General features: G+C 41.7%; 1 protein-coding gene across 1 annotated transcript in view; it reads right to left on the minus strand.

The window, feature by feature from the left end:
• Window positions 1-14,812, minus strand: part of GMPPB (GDP-mannose pyrophosphorylase B) — a 204,452-nt gene extending 189,640 nt beyond the window's left edge. Inside the window, exons 1-2 of the mRNA XM_069206870.1 lie at window positions 14,568-14,812; window positions 1,791-1,925 (exon numbers count right to left, since the gene is read on the minus strand). Of these exons, the coding sequence (XP_069062971.1) occupies window positions 1,791-1,919 (129 nt within the window). The 5' untranslated portion in view covers window positions 1,920-1,925; window positions 14,568-14,812. The remainder of the gene's footprint in view (window positions 1-1,790; window positions 1,926-14,567) is intronic.
• Window positions 14,813-15,580: the final 768 nt, after the last annotated feature.

Raw genomic sequence — 15,580 nt, forward strand, 5'->3', positions numbered from 1 at the left:
CACCATTTTTATCGGGAGACTTGGTGGAACGCTGGGAAGAAGGAAATTTGTGGCTCCTCTCAGTTTCCAGAACCTTCTGTCACCGAAATGTGAGGAAAAAGTGTTTTTTGGGCCAAATTTTGAGGTTTGCAAAGGATCCTGAGCAACAGAACCTGGTGAGAGCCCCACAAGTCACCCCATCTTGGATTCCCCTAGGTGTCTAGTTATAAAAAATGCACAGGTTTGATAGGTTTCCCTAGGTGCCGGCTGAGCTAGAGTAAATAGTATAAATGGGGTAGGTCCCAGTAAAATGCCAAAATTGTGTTGAAAAATGTGGTTTTCCGATTCAAGTCTGCCTGTACCTGAAAGCTGGGAATATGGTGATTTTATCACCCCAAACTCTTTGTTGGTGCCATTTTCAGGAAAAAAAAAAACACACAAGCCTTCTTCTGCAGCCCTTTTTTCCAATTTTGTTTTAAAAACAAAAAAACGAAATTTTTGCTAATTGCTTGGTCTCCTTCAGGGGAACCCACAAACTCTGGGTACCTCGAGAATCCCTAGGAGGTTGGGAAAAACAAGGACGCAAATTTGGCATGGGTAGCCTATGTGGACAAAAAGTTATGAGGGCCTAAACGCGAACTGCCCCAAATAGTAAAAAAAAAAAAGGCCTGGCAAGGGGTTAAGGGAGTTTTTTTTTGTTAAAGGTCATGGTTAATGAAGGGAAGAGGTCTGCCAGTGAGTGAACAAATGGACATCAACAAGAAAAATACATGCATAGGTATTATAGGCTGAAATTAAATTCAGATTTAGATAAATATTTTGATGCGAGAAAAGCCATAGCAGTTATTGTCATCGTTATAGCAAGACAGAAACTAAACAGGGATCTAAACGTGGTGCTTATGTGTACCAAAACTGGTTATTAGAGGTTTGTTGCACACTTAAAAGTAGCAAATTATTTTTACACTTTCTCGCACAGCCAGAGTTGTGATCAGCAAAAAGCTCCTGTGAAATCAGGATCGTGTTTTCTTATGCAGTCTCACAACTTCACTGAACACGGTGATGTGGCACCTTTTTGTGAATACAATGGAAGGCTATCATATTTTAAGTGCTTGTTTTGCAGTAAGAACCACAATAGGGAAAACTGACCTCCTCATTCAGACACTCATTGGACAGTGCCTCCTACTAGGGTGGGGTGGAGAAAAAGAGAGCAGGTGGTGAAAAGAAAGAACATTCAGTGCAGCCACCATTTAAACTTTTTAGTGAAAGTGCCATTTTTGGTACATAAAAAATATGGCAAGAGGTCCCCTCTTTAGCACCCTAGCAAAGTGTACGATGGATGCAGGAGGTTAACTTATCAGCAACAATAAGTTGGCATTGATGCTGCGACTGGTGGGCAAGCAAATACTTCTGGGTGAAATGGGAAAAAAGGACATGGTTGCGAATTCAAACTGGTGCTACAGATTATGGTGTGTACTGGAAATGTAAAGAGGCCTCTTATAGTATTGCAGTTGATTAGAAAAATAAAATAAACAATGAATCCCGAAGTTGGTATTGTCAATCAGTCTTCTGTCCAAGAACATTGTGAGCTCTCTAGTCTGTCCCACCTGAAGGAATGGAAGACCATAGTGATGGTTCACCAATGAGAACAGCTTAAGGGCTTTTGTCGGTTCATGACTTTATGCTAAAGCATATTCCTCACGGAAGAGTATTGTTGGATACAGTGAGTTGGTGAAGCGCATCTTTGTCACTATGCTTTTATACTATACTAAAACACAAAATTATTTGAAGCATGAAAATATTCTGAGTTTTACCTTCACCAGTGCCTCCACTTGGTGCAGCAAGATGGGTTTATTGCAGAAGTCCACCATTGGCTTCGGAATGCTCAAGGTCAATGGTCGTAATCTTGTACCATACCCACCAACCAAAATCAGAGCCTTCATTTTTACCTGAAAAAAAGAAATAGGAAAAAAAACCACATGTGAGAACCATCTGGGCACCATCAAACTTGAAAGACTATATAACTTCATGAGTTAAGCACTTGCAAATGATTTTTGATGCTCCCCGCAGGTCAAGAGTTCAAAATCTGGGATGATCAACATAGTCCCTCATCGTTTCAGTGATGATAAACTGAGTAACTAACTGCTGAGGCTTTTCCACCCCCAGTGCTGAATCCTTTTTTTGACATTTGCTGCACTTTTACACACAAGGCTTCATAATTATTATTATTTATGTTTTTTACAAAAGGTATTGAAGCCAAATTTGTGTCCTTTTTCCTCCCACTTGGTAATTATACATGTGCCCAGGATTGGTGGATTCCTCAAGAGGGAACTGAGAAAATAACCAAAACATAGCAAACTTTTAGCTTAGTAGAGTAGTGTAATAGAATAGAACGGAGTAGTGTGTTGTAAAATAGAGTGGAGTAAAGTGCCATTGAGTGGCATAGAGGGAGTTGTGTAGAGTGGCAAGCTGCCATGATGATTGTGGGGATATCGTCCACATGCTTCGGGGCTGTCCCCATTCGTTCCCATATTGGTATGAAATAGTGCACCTGTTAACGGAGGCTATGGAATGGACCCTGACCCCCTTGCCTAGACTATACCTGTTAGGTCTGTATCCCCGACCCGGCCAAACAAAGTCACTACTCAGTTTACTGACCTGGCTCTGGCACTTGCTACATGCCGGATTACGATGCACTGGAAATGGCCTGAGGGGCCTCACCATGAGGGATAGCAAGTGGATATACTGCACTGGGCTGACTGGGAAGGCACAGTGCTGCTGCAAAAGGTATGGCAGGCTAGGAGATCCATAGAGTTTGCACGAACATGAGACATGATTCTGGCTGACTTCCAGGGTGATGGGGAGGAGAAGGATAGTGAAGATTCTATCTAAGTCGCCACGATACAAGGGGGTCTGACTTACCCAAGCTCTAACCAACTGACTTACTTTGGGGAAGAAAGGGAGATGGGAAACACCATGGGAGTTGGGGTGGGGGAGAGGCTGCAAGTTGCTTGGTTGAATGTTTTTTTTTGTTGATCCAATGATAGGCCTTGACTAGCGGTTCTAGATCCCTACCTGTGAGTGGTGCACTATATTGACACATCTACTAGACATAATGATGTAGCAAGAACACATGCACACTGGATTTATTATGTAATTGCCCATGATATGCATACAGCACGAGACTACACTGACAACTGTATTGATGCTACTTCCATATATGAGTGGGGAAATTGCCAATATAGTTGTACGCTAAACTGACAATAAAACTCTGTTTAAAAAAAAAAAAGTGTAGTAGTGCAGGGTAGAGGGCAGTAGTGTAGAGTGCATTGGTGTAATAGAGTGCCATAGAGTAGAGTGGTGCAGAGTAGAGTGCAGTGGCATAGAGTGGCAGAGAGTGCAGCGACAGAAAGCCCAGTGTTGCAGCGTAGACTGTCGTAGAGTGCAGTAGTATACAGGTGAGTGATGTTGAGTGCAGCACGTAGAGTGGTACATAGCAGAGTGGCGTTGAGTACATTGACATGGAAGGCAGTGGCATACAGTGGTACAGGGTAGGGTGGCGTAGACACCAGTGGTGTAAAGTACAGTGCTACAGAGTAGAACAGAGTGGCTTAGAGGACAATGGCTTAGAGTGCAGTGGCATATAGTGCAAATGGTGTAAATGTGGCAGAGTATATTATAGTGGCAATGAGTGTGGCAGAGTTGATTATAGTGGCACACATGTGCAGTGGTGCAGAGTAGTTGACGCTGAATGCACTGGTGTGGAGAAAAGTAGTGTAGAGTGGAGTGGTGCACAGTAGAGTACAGTGGCATAGAGTGCTGTAGAATGCAGAGTAGATTAGAATGCCGTAGAGTGGATTGGCGTTGTGTGGGATGGTAGAGTAGAGTGCATTGGCATACGGTGCACTGTTGCACAGTAGAGTGGCATAGAGTGGAGAGGTGTAGAGTGCAGTGGCAAAGAGTGCTGTAGTGCATAGTAAAGTAGTGAGGGGTACAGTGCATAGGCATAAAGTAGAGTGGTGTAAGGAAGGGAGGTGTAGAGTGGAGTAGTGCAGAGTAGAGTGGAGTAGATTGGAATATGCATGGTGTGGTAGCACACTTCCATTACAGACAACACATTTTCAATTCAAAATCACAATTACATTTGCACAGAGGTACAGTTTTACTGATAAAAGTGTGCAGCACACAAACAATTTGTGGGAATGTCATCATCATGTATTGATTGGTTTAGATCGTTTTAAAATATATGTTTCCACCACACTTCAAAATTACCAAAAATGGGCTTCATTTGGGTCTTTCTAATTCTGAAATATGTGCACAGTTCATTTCTAGACATTTAAATGTTGCTGTATGCTAGAAACAAAAACAACATCACACAGGCATCCTCAAGCATTCCTCCGGAGCCAGCGTGATTGTCACAGAAATCCTCTCACTATGAAGTTAGAAAAAGAAAAGTAAACACCAAGCTCCCTTGGAAGACAGAGCCTGACATTTGACCTCTGTCTCTGAATGCATGGCAAACATGACAGGATAACAACAAGATTTAAAGACATGTTTACAGAAATCGAACACTGGTGGACAAATACAGTAAATAGGGTTTGGGTGAGAGAAGGGATGCACTTGAGATGGAAAGCCTAAAACAAATAAAGCTAGCAAATAGTAAACAAGCAAATGAGAGTTACAGACTACAAAGCCAATGGTAAACAACGGCCAGAATGCATTCCCAGGGAAGCTTTTTTAATGTTCCCAGGATGTTGTTACCAAACCTGACAGCTGTGCTGTCTGATAGACTTCGACCTAAAAAGTAATATACTGTTACGTCCATCAGACTCTTCGGGTCACAAGGATATCCAAACACATGCAAAATCCAGCACCAACAGCTCAGTTGCAACTTATAATAATATTTAATTATGTACCAAGTACCAAACATGCAGCAATTCAGATGGGTAATATCTAATGAACCAAAACTAGGTATGAAAGTAACCCATTCATTTTTTTTAAATGTGTCCTAGATAATGAGTCTCAGGACAGTGGTTATTTGTACAACTCTGAATTTGGGATTACCCTTACTATCGTGATTCAGATGTGCAAATTATGTTATTTTACCTGTACCCTGGCTTACATTTAAAAAATAAAATTGAGAAAAATTCAGTTGTTAAAACAGTACTCAACTTGTAAGGCCGGGCATATCACCAACAATAGGAAAGACCCCAAAATGTAACACGGACACCTCATGTTTTTGTCTTGTAACTGACCTACTAAATAAAGGCATTTCTGAAAATTATATATCCGGGGGAGTCCAGGGTGGTGCAACTTGCTGTATCCCACCACGTTTACTTACACAGAACAACCAGCAAAACCAAAACTTTCACTAAAAATCGTGTATTTTGCTCACATTGCTATGAGGGAAATTGCTGGAACGTGTGTAGAGTAACAAATTTACTGCCAACCAGCATTCTTGTACTTCTCCTAACAAAACTGTACTCTTTATCAGGGATCACCAATTTCTTCATGCTATATATTGATCTTCTAGGACTATCCTCGTGTCGAAGAGCAGGTAGTTTAAAATACAAGGCTTTTGTGTTTCCGGCACTTAGGAGCAGCAAGAGGAAAAGATAGCTCAGATGTTATCAAGTGCAGTGCTCAACTCAAAGTCACATCTTGTTAGGCCTTCTAAGAAGATCACGGGCAATGCGGTAAACTTCTGGGGTCGTGTTGACTGGAAGTAGTCCAAGATACTTAGAGGGGACATACTGGGTGGGGTCGTACTATAAAGGCAGCTCCACCCTAGCCATCGTGCTCACCATTTTGTGGAAGACTTGCAGTGCAGTATCCAGCGCTTTTTTCGAGGAATCCAGAGATAATAAGAGACTGGACAGCTCTCCAGTTAAAACGTGCATTAGGTTCAGGCGTCCGGTGACATTTTGAAGGGGACTGTTAGAAATCTTTGTGGAAGTCGTTCTTAAACATTTGTTTACAGTGCCTTAGAGCTTGGGATTCATTTCAAGTAAAGGAGCGACATCTAGTGGTCAGGACAATATTTATTCAGAACAATGTTCAACTGAAAAAGGACAAGAGATTCTTCATGAAAGTAAACTGAAAACAAGCATTAGAAAAGCCAACAGTTTTCGCCCATGCTAAGTCTATTGGCTTTGTCAATATTTTTACATCCTAAGCTCCACTACAGAAACGACAACCAGTATAGGGATCACGGGAAGGGGTGGTAAGTGTGTGGCGGGCCATGGCGTGCCAACCATGTGCTGCTTTTCTCGTGTCTTTTCCAAGCAGAGATGACTATAGTTCAAAATTATCTTTCCCTTCAGTCTGCCTCCTACCCTAGTATGCAATGTCCTTTTTTTCATAGCTGCAACAAACAACTCAGAAAGGGGTTCCAGGTTGCATGTGAAATAATGCAATAATATGCTGTTAAAATCTGGTCTGATGGTGGTCATTGTATTAAACTGTCCCACTGCCGAGACAGTCAACACTTAGCTGATAAATGTGGTATTTTTTAAATGAGCAGCAGTGCTATTCATAGATTATTATTATTATATTAGATATTGGATAACAACATGTTTTCAAATTTGCAGATGTGGTGACAACCTGTAGATGTAATGGGTGATGTTTGAGGGGTGGAACAAGGACTCACATAGAACATTACATACAATAATTACATGAGAATCATTTACATATTTAAAATTCTCTGTTAGGTAACAAATAAGGGTCTTGCCACTCTGTCCCACCAGGCGTGTGACAAATCTACAATATGGTCCACTGTCTCATAATATAAGCCAAGAGTCCCATGTCATATGTAACACCCAGTCAGCCCTGGAATTTTTTTTAATCCAACTGCCCTCGTCATCTGAGACATTTAAGATCATTTTTTGGAATCCAGAAAGAGAAACTACAAGTCCAAGAATGCAAAATGATGGCTATAAAATAGCACGAGTTAAAGGTGTTACACGTGATATGAACCCAATGGTATGTGAACGGATGTGGCAGATTACTAGCGCCTTGCACTTTCATTGTCACTTTCCATTCTGGCACTTTCAGGTTTATTCTCGTTTTAAGGCGAGCCTGATTTGATAAAGACAAGTCAAGGTGAAAGAGTATCATTGCTTAGGACATTAAATGACTGTTTAATATCCATAACAGTTAACGTAATAACTGACGCTCTTTGCTTTTGATGAGCTAAACATAATTGATTCCATGACCAGTTAAGAGGCAAAAATAACACATCACCTGTTGTCAGTCATTTTTAGGGTTTATTCTGGGTTCTCAGAAAGACCACATCGCACGTTGCCTATGCGCCACTGCCTGCACTCCACTTGCAATGAAACAAACACACTAACAGAACACGCGACTGGCGCACTCCGGTGCACAGGAATCAGTGTTAAAACCCAAGGTACTGAACTGTGTTAAACCCTCAAAGAAACGTAGGCCCTGATTATGTGTCGGAGGAGTAGATGTTAGTACTTATTAGAGTTGGATTGGGATCACAATTCGACCAAGGAACAACCAAACATTCATTTGGAACCTCAGAAATCAGTTTAAAAAAAAAGTCCACATATCAAGTTCTGCAATTAATTGTTCTGTATGTTGGAAATTAAAAAGTTACGAAGATAAATAGAGGTGCGAAACGCCTGCAGCGCCATGGCTAATAATAACGGAGAGTAGTGATTTAGCGTCCCAGTGAAGCACCGAAGTAACCCACTTATTAACAGTTAGAAACAGACTGGTAATGATGATTTTGCAGGCACGCCGATGGCTGGGCAGAAAGTAGAAAAGAAGTACCTCAGAATCCTGCGGCATGTGGAAGAACACTGGGACCAGCCACTGATCGCCAACCAGAAAAAGTACTTCGTCGACTATTTAAAGAACAGCCAACGGAGAAGAGAGGAAGTAGAACCTGTGACGTTAGGATTCTAGCTAACCAATAAGAAGCAAGGAAAGAACCGTGACACGGATAAGCCAACCAGTGGTAAGTAATGGGAAGCCTCTGGAGGAGTGGGTATCTGTAAATCCCCTTTCAGGTCCCCCCCCCCCCCAAATATAAAACATTTTGCCACAGAGCAAGCGATGTGCAGATGAAACCTAAAAAGGAGTTACATTTGAAGAACCCCATTATTAAGGTTCACTCTCACACACCCGCAATAAAACATACACAAACTCAGAAACAAATGCAAGATAAATTAAAATAATTCAAGGAGAAAAAAGAAGCACAATTCTGTCTAAACACACTTAATATATGCTTGCAATAATAAATCTAAACACATCAACTGTTGACTTTCTTTCAGACCTATTCTACATTCTCTATCGCTGCTAAAAGGTTCCAGCATGGCCATCACATTTAAAAGTAATGAATTGGCTATCCTGGAATGGTAAAACTATTGTACACTAATGACAATTGCATTCCATAATAGTATCCTGGTTTGGAGGCCGAGGCATACTGAAGATGAAATGAGTGGCAAGCAGTCGACCTATTAGCACTGTCTGGAGAACTGTAGTATCCTCTTAAGAAAAATTAAAATAAAAAGGAGGAGTGGCAAAGAGCTTTAAAAGGAGACAATTGAAAACTAAAGGACTGGCCAACCAGCCCTGATACTGAACCACACTACTTTTAAGGCAGTTGTGCACATGTAATCAGAAAAATGCAGTCGGTCACAGATCAGGAAAGCCAATAACTGATGTGGACTGAACCATTACCCTTGCAGTACAGAGTCATGGATGGGGCGGTGTGTAAATGACACTCAGACAGACGAATGTCAGTTGACCCAAAGGCCTTCTATGTATAATTATGCATATTTATATGTATGAATGTATGCATTAGTTAGTTGTTTTTAGCCATGACACTGCTAGAAAGTTAAGACTGCCAGGCCTTCCAAAAAGAATCTAGCAAGAATTATTTAAGCACAAATCTTCTATCCCTATGGTTTTGTCAGAAGCTGTTTTTGGTATTGGTTACCTTTTCCTAGAAGGTAATCCTATGAGATTTCATATAACAAAATACCTGTCTGTAGGCTGTAATACAGATAAATAAAAATCCACCTTTATGTGAAGCCAACAGTGTCCCTTCGATTCAGAAGAGAGGCATGGTAAAACTATGCTATAATACTGACATATATCTTAAAGGCAGTTGATGGAGAAGGAGATGTGTTAATAGGTAAACCTGGACCTCAACTTTAAGAGTTGGGTAGAGGCAACAAGAACTAGATGGAAATAAATGTACTTAATTCGCCTTGAGGAAAAACATCACCCAGGATGCACAACAGATTGAATCGGCATAGTCTAGCGTTAACTGTATCAAAGCACTGACCACTGGAATAAGTAGAGTGGCATATATGGCATGATTTGTTCTGGATTCTTAGCTACGTGAAATAGGTATATGTCACCTTGCTGTCTGAGTGCCTAGTGCCAAAGATGAATCTCAGAAAAACAGACTGTGCACAATTTTGACTGGGGCAGGTGGTGTGCCCATTTTCTTAGGATAGAGGATACTGCTCCTGCAGGAGGCCTCTAGGCTGAAGGCAGAATTCCTGTTTTCAGGTGTTAAGCTTTAAAATGTTGGAGCATATCCGAAGTGTAGTGACCAAAAACATTGGTCAGGGCCCCAAGATCCAGACTAATGGTTCCAGAGTTGGAATGATTGGAAGATTAAACACAAGCCGAGTATCACCAGCATCCATATAGAAACACCTTGGAATGGAGTAATCGGGCAAGGCACTGCACGTACATGTTGAAAAAAAAACTGAAATAAGTATGTGGGCTTTAGCATATGGTAGGATTCTTTTCAGGATTTACAGCTGAGTGAAACAGATATAATCAAAGCCTGCGTGCCTAGTGCCAAAGATGAATCTAAAACATCCAGACTGTTGCCTGTAAGAAATAGCTATCCAAATGATGTCCTTATCAGCAAACCTAGCTTCATCCAAGGCCTTAATCAAGAGGTTGTGTTCAACATTGTGGAAAGAAGCTTAAGGTTCTAACAGTTTTAATGTTCTGACATTCTGCTATTATCTAACTAGTTCTAACCTCTGGTACATGAGCTGGCACGAAACCCACTTAAAAAAACCCATTTTCCTAAGCAGATTTTTGTAATGGACTGAAAGCCAATTTTCCAAAAAGCTTTTCAAAATATGGCTGGAGGGAAATGGGGCAGAATTTGCTTAACTCCTAGAGTCTAACTAAGAGCCTTTTGAGCAGATATTTTACCAACCCAGATTTCTAGGCTAAATGCAGAATACGATGGCTCAGCAAGCTACTAAACAGAGTAAGAAGTTCATTTTTCGTATTGTTTCGTTAGCCTTATTAGATAAAGATCTGCTGGAGATGTAAAGGGAAAATGCCTTGCAAGGACTGCATTAGCGTGTATTCAGCAATGGGTTCAAATGGGAAAGAAACCGCAACCCAAGCGTTTTTTTTTTTTTTAAGGATCGAACACTACTAGGCAACCCAGATGTCTGGTTTCTAAAGACTTCTTGGGGAAATTTTGAAAGCTGACCTAAGAACGCATCCCACCGATTGGATTTATTGTTTGTAACTCACAATTGCTGTGAGGTCGGTGCAAATGTAATGATTATTTCAACCGAAAATGTGTTGTCTGTAATGGCAGCACGATTCCACACTTGTTCTACTCCACAACACTTTACTCACCTCCATCATAAACACTCTATGCCATGACACTCTACTACTCCACTCTATGTCTCTCCGCCCCATGTTACTCCACACAAATCTACCATACTCTACTTCACACTATGCCACAACATTCTTCTCCACCCTGTCTCTCCATCCTACATTACTCCACTCTATGGCACCCCACGACACTCTACACCACTCTCCTCTGTGCCACTGACTTTTAGCCACGTTGGTGTACAACATGGCTAAGGCACATTGGCAAAGGCAATAGATCTTCCATAGGCGAGACCTACTGGCTTTGCCAATGCTTGTTTTAAAATTACTTATATGAAAGCCTTCACACAGCTGATGCAATGTCAGAAACGTGAATTGGTCTAGGAGCATGCAATTCTGAAATATGAAGTAGCTCTTTAGAAAGAGGAAGGGGTACGAACAACCAGACATAGGTTGAAGCTGAGGGTCGTACAATCTAATCCCAGGTGGAACCTTTTTTGGTAAGCTTACCACCATGGTACTAACCTCTGAATAGAGCAAAGATATTGCTGGGAAGTGTGAACTTTGAGCTATATTTTTAAAAAACTGGCAAACGTATAACATATAAAAAAGTAAGTTGTAATTGCTGCTTAAAAGTGTCAGCTCTAGTGAATGGCCTTAATGTTGAGTTTCAAGACAAACGATACACATGAACAACCAGCGAAAAAGCTATTTGCCATATTATTCGGAGATCCATGCTAATGCTAAGTGGCCTACATAAGAAACCGGACAGACCCACCCAACAGGTTCTTCACTGTTGAGTAATCACCACATGAAAATGCAGCCTCTCAAACACAGAAGAGGCAAACTTGATCTTCCATATCAAAATACACACATGACTGAAAGGCCTTGGTAGCTTTACAAGTGTAGAATTCAATATGAACAGTAACAGCTTTAAGTCTAGGAAAATGTCAGTGGCAGAACTTCATCTGAGCTTAAGGAAGCAAACACAAGCTCTCACTTAAGTCGGCAACAGTAAAATGTGTGATGAGTTTGCAAAATGTTTGGAGATCCAAAATACATTTTTGGTGTACATGTTTTGTATTTTTTAGAAATAACTGGATTAATTGTTAAAGACAGCAATAAAGTTGCCTCAATATTTGAAACCACATGAGCCCAGCCACTAAGCTGCCTATCTGTTTGCCATTACTATTCTGCATTAGGAGACCACCTAGTAACACTTGCCTGTGTAGTAAAGGACATCCACTTGATCGCTCCTTTCCCAAAACAGATGTAGCTTGGTAAAAGAGTCGAAGGGAAGCAGGTGGTTGGGTGCAAGAAGGTAATTAGACAGTTATGAAACAGTAGAGATTTGGTGATACTATATTTCCTAAATATTTTAAGCAACCTTGTCAACTCCATTCACTGACCACCACTCCATGGCCATTGTAGACTTTAAAGACAAAGCAAAACTCATTAAAAAGCAAAACTCCTTAAGATGCAAAACAGGTCAAGTTGGATCCTTAATCAGACCCAGAGTGGTGGGAGGCTACAGGGCAGACTAGGGCCAGAACAGTAGTGGACTGAGTCTCCTACCACCTCAGATGCTCTGTCCCAGAACCTATCAGGGATCTGAGATCTCTAGTACCAAAGGGTGTTAAAAGGTCACAGGGAACATCAGGCACAGTTCAATACATAATCCCCATGTTATGTAATCCATAGGTCGGTTCAGTCAAAAAGAATTCATGCTGGTAATTGTATTTTCCTTTTAGCAGTTAGAAGGGGACTGTCCTATAGATAAGCAGCACATCGAGCAGTGATTGCAACAGTTCCTCTTGATAATCTGCAGTTATGCCAGACAGCACTGAGCTGGTTTGTATTGCAAGTTTCTTCATGCACTTCGTCACATGAAGACAAGAGGACACTGGACATATAGGATAGAACTGACTGCACTCCTCAAAGCAGTATGGTTCTTCTAGGTGCTCCATATTCTAGGAACATAGCTGGAATTCTCCCTCAGCGGCGCCTGTCCTTCTGCAGAGAGGCACTCTGCTTTCCTATCTGAGCTGGAAGGCAAGCCTCTAGGGGCTAGACAAATCCTGAACAACTTTAGCCAGTTATACAGAATTCAGGTGATTGCTCTTCCCCTCTGGAAGATTGGCGGTCATGAATACATCAGCACTGATCCCACAGAAGAGCTTTGAGTACTCTGTCTGCAGAGCGCTCCTTGGTCAGTCAAACAGAACAGAACTGAAACAAGGTATGATGGTGTGCATCGCTTATAACATTTTCCAGACGGGGATGTGGATGGATGGTCTAAGGTTATGCAACCAGTTTCAAGTGGTTCCCTGTCAAATGTCAATTTCTGGATCTATTGCAGACGCAGCCATTGTGCAAGGAGGTGGCTCGCACAGTAGATTTTGATGAGGTTGCCATCAAGCCGGAGAATCCATAACACGGGCACAGCTAAGTGTGAAGTCTCTGAACCTGGCCGTTATATGCCTTCTTGAAGCAGCAATCAAGGCAAAAAAGGACAGGTTGTACTAAAATATTCTGCACTCTTAGCACAGAATCCGTTCCCTCACCCTCTCTACCCCACCATCCTATATAGCAGTGTTCCGCAAAATCTAATCAGTAATCACTATTGCTAAGAGGTAGGCATAGAATTTCTAAGAGCAGCCCTTCGGCATCTTCCCTCATTCAGTATCTGGGTTTTCACCATCAGGCCACAGGAATGTAGGCAATACACGCCCACTGTCTGGGGAACCTGTATCCATCCTCCAAAATGGATCCTATTGGTCCCAGAGGTCAAACTCATATTAACCAAGGAGTGTTGCTATCACATGTGTCTTACATACACCAGGCACACATACTCTTGACACCCTCAGAATATCAGCGCAATGGTCTGGGTGTTTAATTTCAATGGAAATCCTGGATCAGAAAATAGGTTTATTCAGACAGACTTGTTAAACTGCAAAAATCAAAATGACCACACCACCACTTTATGTCAACAATCCATGACATGGACAGCAGACCCATGTCAGTAAAGAGAGGTCGTTTGGTCACACTTCCATATTGCAATACAGGTTCTGGGGTTTCCTTTACCATGACCTCTGCACTCATGCTAGATTAGTGTACTAGGTAGGCCAACACAAAAAGTCAAAATGACAGTTTAAAATACAGTTGTGTCACTCTGTGTGTAAACGCCCAAATACAATGCTGAGAACGTTTTGTCCGAGCACATCTTGTCGCAATAGCACAATTCGTGTGGTAAACCGTGCAAGAAACCTGGTATCCACCAACAGTTAAGCTGCCAGTAACACGAAGTTGCCTGCAAAATCATGTTGATATCGGTCATTCTACAACACCAGATAAAGATACTGTAACTTAGAAAACACCACTAGTTACAAAAATCTAAATCACACTTTTATTTGAAGCAACCCACTCGTTCTGCTTTTTTAACATATAAGTGCCAAATGGTAGAACATTACCTACTATGCTGCGTAAGGCATACTGGAAGGCCCTTTGCAAAGGTTGACTGTTCATTTTTTCTGTTAGTTATTGCTATACTTCGATGTTATGCTCGTGCTAATGAGGCTCGACCAATGCTTAGACAGTGTTAAGTGTTAATAAAAGGCAAATAATTAAGTACTATTCCAAAATGTACCACACTAAGCTGCATAATTTGCCTTTTCTTGCCGCATAATTTACTCAACCCCTGCAGCCTAATTTGCCACGCTCCTGCCGCATAATTCCAGTGCCCCTGCTTAACACAACAATCACATTCTGTCATGCACGACATTGAGACACTTCCCACAGAGAATCAAAATAAAGACAAACCCTTCCGTATATTTACACACTTATACAGTGTAGTGCACTACCCATGTAGGCAAGCACTTCCCCACAGAGGTAGTAAACGCTATATAAATAATTCAATACACACTGTCTGTCTGTATAGGATATACATCATGCAAAGAACGCACCTGCAACAGCAGCAGCCAGAAGAGAACCCAACGCGGAAGAAGCAGACAGGGAGTACGAGTTTACAGAAAACAGTTGCTGTAGGCAGGCAAGCAGGGACGTGTCTGGGTGTGATTAAAAGCTGACAGGAAGTTCCCAGGTACGAAACCGATAGTCTCGCTCTTCTCCAACCCCAAACTTCCAGCTCAGCACCATTCAAAGACAGTATCAGTGGGCAGACAATTTACAACGACGTCACTTCCACTACGCCAGCTGCAGCCACGTAAAGGGAGTTCCCGTTTTTTTTTTTTTTTTTTTTTTTTTTTTTTTTTTGGTTCACTGGTGTCACCAAAGCAGCGCGGGCTCTGAATGGCTCGATTTATCTCCGATGCTATTGGCTACAGCTGGAGCTGACTCAAGCTTCCGCTGAAACCTCTAATTGGTTACTTATATAGATGTGCCATTTTTGAGATTGGGGCGTGAAGTGAACCGGAACCACAGGCGCCGTTTTGAAAGTAATATGCTTAGGGTTCCGACAACCCAGAGTCACAGCAAGTTTAGAATTGAAGGTGGACAAATGGGACGTCAGTCAGCCAGGCTGAAATAAATGGAGCGCGTGGGTGTTAAATACAGGGGCCGTATTGTAGAAAGGGCGCAGTGTCCCTGTTTACGCTGCGGTGCACCTCTTACCTTGCGGGCCGGGCGCATGGGCGGTCAAGTATACAGTCTGATTGTGTGTGATAGTTTCATTTTGCAGTGTGAGAATTTGTGACATTTCCCGGTCTACGTGATATTTATAAACAAACTTAATCATTGTCCTATGCAAAAACATGTCACACAGGCCAGAGGTGAAGTTAATGCCCCATAGCAGGGGAATCAAAAATCTTCTAGCTTACGGGACAAGAATTTTCAATTCTATTAAGGACAGGGAGGCGAGGATTATGCATTTCTTTCTTCACTTTCTATTAACGAGCAGCTTCAAAGAGTATAAGTAAAAACATTACTACAGTGTGTGTGTGTGTATGTGTATATATAT

The sequence above is a fragment of the Pleurodeles waltl genome, chromosome 9 (genome assembly GCF_031143425.1).
Source record: "Pleurodeles waltl isolate 20211129_DDA chromosome 9, aPleWal1.hap1.20221129, whole genome shotgun sequence".
Classification (NCBI taxonomy): Eukaryota; Metazoa; Chordata; class Amphibia; order Caudata; family Salamandridae; genus Pleurodeles; species Pleurodeles waltl.